At 43.7% G+C, this 10,098-nt stretch overlaps 1 protein-coding gene across 1 annotated transcript in view; it reads left to right on the plus strand.

Moving 5' to 3' along the window:
* LOC134651025 (kinesin-like protein KIF19) overlaps positions 1-5,636 on the plus strand; it is a 38,615-nt gene extending 32,979 nt beyond the window's left edge. Inside the window, exons 10-14 of the mRNA XM_063506001.1 lie at positions 1,216-1,402; positions 1,908-2,121; positions 3,691-3,820; positions 4,508-4,627; positions 5,537-5,636. Of these exons, the coding sequence (XP_063362071.1) occupies positions 1,216-1,402; positions 1,908-2,121; positions 3,691-3,820; positions 4,508-4,627; positions 5,537-5,624 (739 nt within the window). The 3' untranslated portion in view covers positions 5,625-5,636. The remainder of the gene's footprint in view (positions 1-1,215; positions 1,403-1,907; positions 2,122-3,690; positions 3,821-4,507; positions 4,628-5,536) is intronic.
* Positions 5,637-10,098: the final 4,462 nt, after the last annotated feature.

The following is a 10,098-nucleotide window of genomic DNA, read 5'->3' on the forward strand; positions in this document are numbered from 1 at the left end:
GCATGCCGCGATATCGCACTGGGAGGCGCGGTTCAACCGCCTCTACAAGCCCATCAACATGCCCACCTCGAGGCTCAGCACACATCAGAGCTACAGGTACATATCTAAGATTGTATACTGTCTAGTTCATATTCTAGCAGCAGATGCGGCTGCGGCGGCGGCTCATGGAGTTGGACAGTCATCTACGGAGGCTAGCGTTAAGTAGATGCAGTTTAACCGCCTCTATAAACCCATCATTATAGTATTGTACATTTTGAGGTTTTATGCAATGTAACCTTGAAACAATATTTCAATTACTTAAAGTATCTAAATTGACATGAAGCTGTATTGAAAGCCTGCATAAAGTTGTCAGGTAATTTTACGACCCCACATTTCCTATCCAGCCTAATGATAACCGAGGTATTTAATGTCTAACAAACCGGGGCAATAGGGTTGTTGACACAAGTTGAATTCTATAACTAAATCTAGTTAGATAGAAAATGAGCAATTTATCACAATACAATGGAAACTTGCGGTTTTGCGCGTTTTGTTAGAAGCGTTTCGTCAGTAAAGTGCGGGTGCCAGACATTAACCATCATTTGTGACTTTTGTATTGCTTTAAGACAATGGATCCCATACAGACATTTGATCCTCAAAATAAACCTGATCGACTGATACCATTCATAAAAAACCGGCCAAGTGCGAGTCGGACTCGCGCACGGAGGGTTCCGCACCATCAACAAAAAATAGAGCAAAACAAGCAAAAAAACGGTCACCCATCTAAGTACTGACCCCGCCCGACGTTGCTTATCTTCGGTCAAAAATCACGTTTGTTGTATGGGAGCCCCACTTAAATCTTTATTTTATTCTGTTTTTAGTATTTGCTGTTATAGCGGCAACAGAAATACATCATCTGTGAAAATTTCAACTGTCTAGCTATCACGGTTCGTGAGATACAGCCTGGTGACAGACGGACGGACGGACGGACGGACGGAAAGCGGAGTCTTAGTAATAGGGTCCTGTTTTTACCCTTTGGGTACGGAACCCTAAAACAATGTCAAATTCCCTATTATTTGTATATGTCACCGTAAAATTGTAAACACTCGTCATATTATAATCTCGCTAGTTACATTATAAACTGACGGTAGGGAGATTATAATCTAACCTAACCTAACCTACGTTAGATTATAAACTAACGGGTTCACAATCTTACGGTGTCATATATATCGTGTTCAGAGGCGGCACGGGGTCCAGTAGCAGCAGTACGTCGGGCAACGAGCGCGCGGAGGCCGAGGTGGCGGTGGAGCAGGCGTGGGCCGAGCTGGCCGCCGTGGAGCGCGAGCAGGAGACGGCGCGCACCGAGCGCGCGCGCGTCGAGCGCCAGCTGGAGCAGGTGCGCCTGCGCGGCGCGCAACTCGAACAGGTACACACTGTGTAGACTCGCTGTATGAACTGTGGAGAAGGCATGGAGGAATGGAGCGCGCACTAGGCGTGTGCGAGTCGGGCCTCATCGTCAGCTGGAATAAAGCGCCAATGCGCATGTGAGTTGCAGGAGCTGTAGTGGTTGGAGTAACGGGTTGTACGTTGGTTTGCCTCCGACGCGCCTCGTACGACCTACCATACAAAGTTTTCCTATTTTTAATTTGAACCTTGTTGTATAGTGAAGTATGATAAAATTTTGATTGTTTGAAAAAACATGAAACAAAAGAAATGCTTCTTTATTTGGCCGCAACTAGCGTGCAAAGGTGTGATGATTGTGATATATAGCCGGTCAAGTAAAAAAGGCGCGAAATTCCTTCCCTTCGATGATATCCCTTCGCGCCTACATTTTTCAAATTTGCCGCCTTTTTCTACTGACAAGATCTGCTTGACCAAGTATACCTACTTAAAGTGTCTTAAAATAATATACCTAAGCCTCTGTTTACCAGGAGCTGCCCGCGCGCATCAGCAGCGGGCCGGAGCGCGAGGTCCTGGCCCTGGTGTGCCGCGTGCACGAGCTGGAGGCCGACAAGCTGGCGCTGCAGGGCGAGCGCGCCGCCCGCGCGCACGAGCTCAGGAGGAGGGACCTCGCGCTGCAGCGGAGAGACGCGCAGCGGAGACTCTCCGACGAGATCATCACGCGCCAGCGACGGGCGCTTGAAGGTATCGTGTGATAGACAACCTCATGTTACAGCTGCAGGGCGAGCGCGCCGCCCGCGCGCACGAGCTCAGGAGGAGGGACCTCGCGCTGCAGCGGAGAGACGCGCAGCGGAGACTCTCCGACGAGATCATCACGCGCCAGCGACGGGCGCTTGAAGGTATCGTGTGATAGACAACCTCATGTTACAGCTGCAGGGCGAGCGCGCCGCCCGCGCGCACGAGCTCAGGAGGAGGGACCTCGCGCTGCAGCGGAGAGACGCGCAGCGGAGACTCTCCGACGAGATCATCACGCGCCAGCGACGGGCGCTTGAAGGTATCGTGTGATAGACAACCTCATGTTACAGCTGCAGGGCGAGCGCGCCGCCCGCGCGCACGAGCTCAGGAGGAGGGACCTCGCGCTGCAGCGGAGAGACGCGCAGCGGAGACTCTCCGACGAGATCATCACGCGCCAGCGACGGGCGCTTGAAGGTATCGTGTGATAGACAACATCATGTTACAGCTGCAGGGCGAGCGCGCCGCCCGGGCGCACGAGCTCAGGAGGAGGGACCTCGCGCTGCAGCGGAGAGACGCGCAGCGGAGACTCTCCGACGAGATCATCACGCGCCAGCGACGGGCGCTTGAAGGTATCGTGTGATAGACAACATCATGTTACAGCTGCAGGGCGAGCGCGCCGCCCGGGCGCACGAGCTCAGGAGGAGGGACCTCGCGCTGCAGCGGAGAGACGCGCAGCGGAGACTCTCCGACGAGATCATCACGCGCCAGCGACGGGCGCTTGAAGGTATCGTGTGATAGACAACATCATGTTACAGCTGCAGGGCGAGCGCGCCGCCCGGGCGCACGAGCTCAGGAGGAGGGACCTCGCGCTGCAGCGGAGACTCTCCGACGAGATCATCACGCGCCAGCGACGGGCGCTTGAAGGTATCGTGTGATAGACAACATCATGTTACAGCTGCAGGGCGAGCGCGCCGCCCGGGCGCACGAGCTCAGGAGGAGGGACCTGGCGCTGCAGCGGAGAGACGCGCAGCGGAGACTCTCCGACGAGATCATCACGCGCCAGCGACGAGCGCTTGAAGGTATCATGTGATAGACAACTTTGTTTTACAGGGCGAGCGAGCCGCACGTTCACAATAATTGAGGAGTGAGGAAGAGAGATCATTTGCTGCAGAGGAGATACGTGCCACGGAGACTGTCCGATGTCCGATCACACACCAGAGTTAAGCATTTAAATTACAGTGTGACCGGTAGGCATCTTGGGCTGCACGTGCCCATAGGTTGAGGAGGCGATAACTCACGTTACATCAACCAACAAGGACACGCAGCATCGGCGAGATCCACACGCACTATTAAATCATATTTGATTTATCTATAAATATTGAGCAGCGTGGTTTCCGTAAATCCTTAAACAGTAATTAAGATGAGAGATGACCACTTTTACTTTGTCCACCTAAGTACCTAAAGTAAACAAAAGTTACTAGTAAATTGACATTCAGTGTCAATTTTAGTATGGCGGTTTGTTTAGTTAGCAAGTTCTATTGAATGACAGTTTACACTTACCCTTCATATAATTTACAGAGATGAGTATAGCGGTCCCACCAGAGTTGGGGCAATTGTACGAGCTGTATCAGCAAGAAATCCACGCCTCCACCTACACGGAGAGCAACGATGTCTACGCGCAGCACCGGTTGCCGCCTATCTCTACTAGGTGAGTACTTTGTTCTGTAGTGGTTCAAACTGTACAGAGATGGATAAAGCAAGCCTCATACGGACCGTTGTCTGAGCTTTACCAGCTTCACCGATAGGCAGAGGGCTATTATTATTATTTTTTTTTTTTTATTTATCAAGAAATTAACAGTCTTAATAAACATATGAGTAACTTAGGTAATAGCTACAAATTGATTCCTTTATAGACCTATAGTTTCCTAATTTACAAATTGTATCGAGGTACAATCGAAAAATAATAAAATTGTAAATTTATAGTACCTACTAATATACATAACAAATGCTTAAGCAAGAGAAAATACTTAAATAACAAGTGCCTATTATCGGGTTGCTTGCAAGTCTTGCAACATTACACCCTCATTTTAATAGCGAATATATACAGTCCTCTTAAAGAGACTTAATGAACTGCCAAACAAATCTGCGTCCATACGTACATTTTTCATTGTACTGTTTACATGCGCGCCTAATACTTATATGAATGCTGTGCGTGTTTCGTTCTGCTGTTAGGAATGCTAAATAATGCCTTACTGCGACAACTACGTTCATTCTTACGGGGGACTCGGAAGCCAATTTTATGTAATAAGTCAGGGGCATCTACAACATTATTAATAATTTTGAATATTATTTTTTTATGTATGTATCTTGCTAGTAACCTGGTGTTTGTTTACAGCATGTCGGAGCTGGCGTGGTCGGAGAGCTCGTCGGGCTCGAGCTCGGGCTCGGGCGCGCCGGCGGCCGAGCCGCGCCTGCCGCGCCTGGTGCCCACGCCGCGCCCCAGGACCAGGTACAGGTACGTTGTGGCCCTTAGCCTGATCAAGTGATCATGCACATAGCTAGTTTAACTGTTAGTTTTTCCGAATGTCAAAGCTTTTTCCGAAGCTCAAGTCCGATCGTGTATGGAGTATTGCAGCCACCTGTGGGACGGCTCAGCTAAATACCAACTCGCCGCTTTAGACTCAGTGGAGCGCAGAGCCAGGAGGATGATTGGTGACAAGAAGCTAACGGGTAAGCTTCAGTCTTTGGCCCATCGGCGGAAAGTCGCCAGTCTGTCGGTGTTCTACAGATTGCACTTCGGGGAGTGTGCTCAAGAGCTACACGAGCTTATTCCACCGTCCCCATTCTACCATCGGACTTTTAGACGCACGGCCGGTTTCCATCCTTACTTGGTAGATATTCCACGAATCCGCACGAAGCGCTTTGCTTCCTCTTTCCTTATGCGCACTGCCAAGGAATGGAATTCCTTGCCGGCGTCTATATTTCCGAGCTCATATAACCCGGCAACCTTCAAATCAAGGGTGAACAGGCACCTTCTGGGCAGACTCGCTCCATCGTAGGCCACGTCTTCGCCCCGGCTAGTCTGTGGCCATGAGTAAGCCCATTTTTAATAAAAAAAAAATGTGTAACTTATATCGCCTTGTCGTTCTACTTTAAGCTACTCAAAAAAAAACCGGAAGATCCCTTTAAAGGGCTTATCCCTCGCTTCGCCTTCGGCTTCGCCTTTGCACTAGCTATATCCTCAAGATAATTGGATTTACACATGAATGCAATAAATAAATGATTACGATTATGTTGTGTACCCACAATAAAGTGTAAGTTTACACTGCTTACCTACTACATACAATTTTACTATATCGTGTATAGACACGATTTCTTTTGACTAGTGCCCCCACATGACCTGATTATGAGTGTGTGTCCGCAGCCAAGCGAGTGCGGCGACCATGAAGCGGTACTCTAGCGACGACAGTCTCGTGATGGTGGCTCCCCGCGCCGGAGACGCCGCGCCCTGACTCTTCGAGTAAGGGCTCATTTAGACGATGCGAGTACTCGCATGCGAGTTTCATTACATTGCGCATTTGATCGGTCGGTTGAATTGGACGTAACCAACAGTCCGCAATGTAACTAAAATCGCATGCGAGTTCGAACGCCGTCTAAATCAGCCCTAACTGCTGCGGATTTCAAACGGTGTTCGAGTTCCGAGCACCTTGCATGTGGTATGTCAAATAGTTCGATTGTATCGATCATTAATCGATTTTATCGATACCAATTGATTTTAGAAATCATTACGCCTCAACAAAAATATTAGGCGATTTTGGAAATGGTATTTTTTGAGATATGAATAAGTGAGCGAACGTGAATACCTATTGTATTTTTGGGCGATATCTGCCATTTGTAATGAGGGTTTTCCGACGGGATTTCTTGAACTAGGTGGCAAATGTCCGGTTATGAACCGACAGAGATCGTAATAATTTAGGCAGGCGGTTAAGTCCAGGGTTAAAACAACTGTAAAATCCGAAATTTAAAATTCGTTTAGGTACTTATGACTACCTGTTAATAAACGTATGTGCTTTATTAAGCTGGAAATATTGGAAATAAATAGATTTCGATACCTATCAAAGCTCCTGAAACCCTCGTTGTTTTCGATGTTTAGATCGAATTGTATTTTCCGTCCAGGTGTATCGTGAATGTGATATAAAGATTGACAGCATTCTTAAGTAAAGGCGTTAGTTAATGTTCTGTACGGATAAGATGATCGAACTTGTCTGAGTGACAGCGTGATCAGGGATCGGATACCGGTATTTTTTGTATGGGAACGGAAACGGTATTTTTTCGTTCTTTGCTAATTACTTCATTTCTAATTGGGCAATCTAATATTACGAAGTCGTAACCTAAAAACACAACTGAGTCCTACATTTTGAGTATAAAATAATTCGAAAAATATGGTTATTTCTAAGTTTTTGCAAAAAACCGGTTCCGATCCCTGAGCGTGATAGTGACAGTCAGTGTCTTGTCTTTCAATCACATGGGGTAAAAAGTCACGTTTATTTTATCACGTGGACAACGTCGTTTTAACTCATTTATCATACGCCTGCTGGTCGTATTACACTGTTAAATAATTTAAAATGATGTAAATATTTGATTACTACTTAACTTTGCAAACAGTCGTGCTGCTTGTTGGCAAATATTTAACTGCGTCAGCCGAAATGTGTCACTTAGTTAAATATTTTATTTTCTTAATCTGGATTCATTTCGTGGGAATTAATTTATATTTGTTGTATATGAGGCTAGTCATGCTATGAATCACTGTCTTCTTATTAAAAACATTTACGTCACCCTAGGCCCGTGACATTTTTTCCCCACTACGCTCACTTCCTGGCCAAGGCAAGACGTAAAACTTTAGACAAACCATACCGGTACCAAACCGGTAATTCGTAAAGCCCCAGATCGCATATTTATGGCCCTCACCTTCGGTTCGGTCTACAAACACCTGCGATCTGGAGCATTCACGAATTCACCTCCTTGAATGTAATATTACCTACTTAACCTGTCAGATCCCAAGGGCTCAAATTTGAGCCAGAACGCTTATGGTGACGTCACACACGTGGGAATTGATGGGTTTACCCTTGTTACACGTAATGAGTATAGAGTGGGACTTAAACTCGAGAGACCCCCACTTACTTAAAGGTTTTTACCTCCACCTTCCTTCCATGCATTACACATAAGCTGTAGTAGATATTTACGTTACAAAGTTATTCCTATTTATATGTTGAGTACGTAGGTAACAGTGTTTTGCAGGGTTTATTTAAATAAATGTGGTTTAAATGTATTTTGTAGTGTTTGTTTTTTATGTACTGATTAAACAACGACACATCCCGTAAGTAGATTAATTACTAAGACCTGGGACTAGGACTTGCGTCAACGCTGTAGGATTAATATTTTGTTACGTGTTTGATATAAATGATAATTTAGTTTTAGTATTTAGGCTGCTTGTTTTAAACAGATGCTATCAATATGATTAGGTATAAATGATAATAGCGAAGGCAACTGACACTCTCCATTGGATTTCTCGTGTTAAGTAATTATATTTTGTTTTTATGTCAGCGCTACATCTAGTTAGGTCTTACCACAGAATAACTAATAGTACTACCGTACAGAAAATTCACTCCTTCACAAAAGTCAGATTTAGGTATAAAATTACACCTATATCACCGCCTGCAAGCAAAATTTAAACATAAAACCGCGCACGAACCGTGAATCTCCTTTGCGCGCCGCAGTTTTATGACCGAGCTGTGAGTGTCGGCGCGGGGTTATCACTTGACAAGTTTTCATACCTAGTCTATATTCGTTAGACTAAAATTACATTTCATAGTATGAACATCATGTGTCATTTCATGATTTCATACTATGAAATGTCATTTTAGTCTACCGAATAAAAAAATAGACTTTATACTCACTGATTTATTATTTTTAAGATAAATATGTAGGAATTACAAACGTTGATTATGTAAACATACATTTTTTATCCGGAGATAGTATGTCTGATTCTCACGGAAGTAAGTTTCGAAGCCATTGTGTATTTTCAATTTTGCGCGAGCGCCACGACTATCGTGCGCGCCGAGCGGCAGCCCACTGCCATACGCCTGTCCGATGGGCGCGCCGGCCAAATGTACCTAAACTGCGGAGTGACACCCCCCTGGTCTTACTAAAATCACCTGGCGGTCCTACAATAATGAATAAACAAACCTGCGAGCCTATGAGGGTCGCGCTATAATCGTCTGAAACAAGTATTAATTGTAAAATGAGATAGCGACCCGTGACACGAAAGACGGTAAGCTAAACCATCATATCCCTTTATTGTTTTATAATAGGTCATAGGCCATGCAGGGTGTAATCGGTAGCAGTTCAAATATAATGAATAGTGTAATATATTAATAATTACTTTTATTAAAATAGCTTACGTCAACTATATTACAAATGACAAAATATTTTTGCTATAAATGACTATCTAAAGATCACAATATTAACAACTACTTACGCCTACGCCATTGACTGGGTTTTAAACAATAATCTCAATTAAATTTATAAATCGAACTTAGAACACCGTATACTATTAATAAATAACGTAGTAATATATTTAATGTCAGGGGACAGAGAAACGCTCTAAATATAAACGTGTAAATAGACACTGACAGTTACAAATACAGACAGGTAAGTGTTTATAGACTAGTCATTTCCATTTCTATTAAAATGCATTTTGTCCTCTGCTTAACTTGCCGGATATACCAGGGCAAGAGCACAATTGTAGGTAATGATTTCTGTGAACATTAATTAAAATGAAAATGTTAATGCAGTGACAAAAATTAGAAACTACGCTAGTGTTTCTCTTACCCCAGATAAATAAACTATGCTGCTCTTTGTTACCTTGACATTAAAATCACATTCAACTTTGTTTTATGTTAGGTACGTTAATGTGAGAACGTTTAAAATGTTACCGTTTTCGCAATATAATACAATCACAAATACCTGTTAGGTACGTTGTTAAATATAATTAACCTAATCTACTGGGCAAGGGTTCTAAATTTGTGAAACATAAGGAACAACAAATCTTTGGGTATACATTATATGGCCATAACATTATCATTTAACTCCTTTGATACTTTTTTCTTGTAGTATCTTTATTAAAATATATTCTATGATAAACAACCTCATAGTTAATAGCAGTGAATACAAAGTTGTAACTCTAATAACAGAGTCATAAGCCAATAGAATCGTTATAAGTAAGAATTTGCTTCACGACTTTGTTTATTTTATACAACAACTTAGGAACCAGTACAAAACTCTGCGTTTTGGGTGAAATGTTCTTGTTACATTTTAGGCTTATTAAGTTTACGTATTGATTATATTTACGAATAAATGATGCTTGTTTATATCACGATATCATATATCATGAACACAAAATATTCTTCCCGAAAATATTGATTACCTACGATTTACGTTAATTTAATTACCTATTAAACGGTACCGGGCTATTCCTGCGTTCATTCATAAATAGCTCTTTTGGGGTACTGCTGTGTGTCAAGACTAGATATAGATAGAACTATCGCGAGATAGCACTCATCGGTAGATATTTTGTCGTGTCTGGGCGTTTTCTAAAATAAATATCGAAAACCTGATTCTCGCAGATCCTGGTGTTTTTGGATTCTTTCAACTCGGAATCACTAGCATATTCAATTCTGATGATAAAATAAAATGTCCCAAAAATTTGTATGAAAAATGTACGTTCCACTACGTCACGCACATACAAGTGAAAAATTTTTTCATACTAAAACGTGACTGGAATGGACATTTTGGGACATCTTTTTTTAATGGCGGGATGGAGAATGCTGTCGATTCTGAGTAGAATGAGCTCAAGAACGTCCAGTTTTGAAAGAATCAGGTTTTCAATATTTATTTTAGAAAACGCCCGTCTATATTCGAGTTCTA

This window comes from Cydia amplana, chromosome 9, assembly GCF_948474715.1.
Source record: "Cydia amplana chromosome 9, ilCydAmpl1.1, whole genome shotgun sequence".
NCBI lineage: Eukaryota > Metazoa > Arthropoda > Insecta > Lepidoptera > Tortricidae > Cydia > Cydia amplana.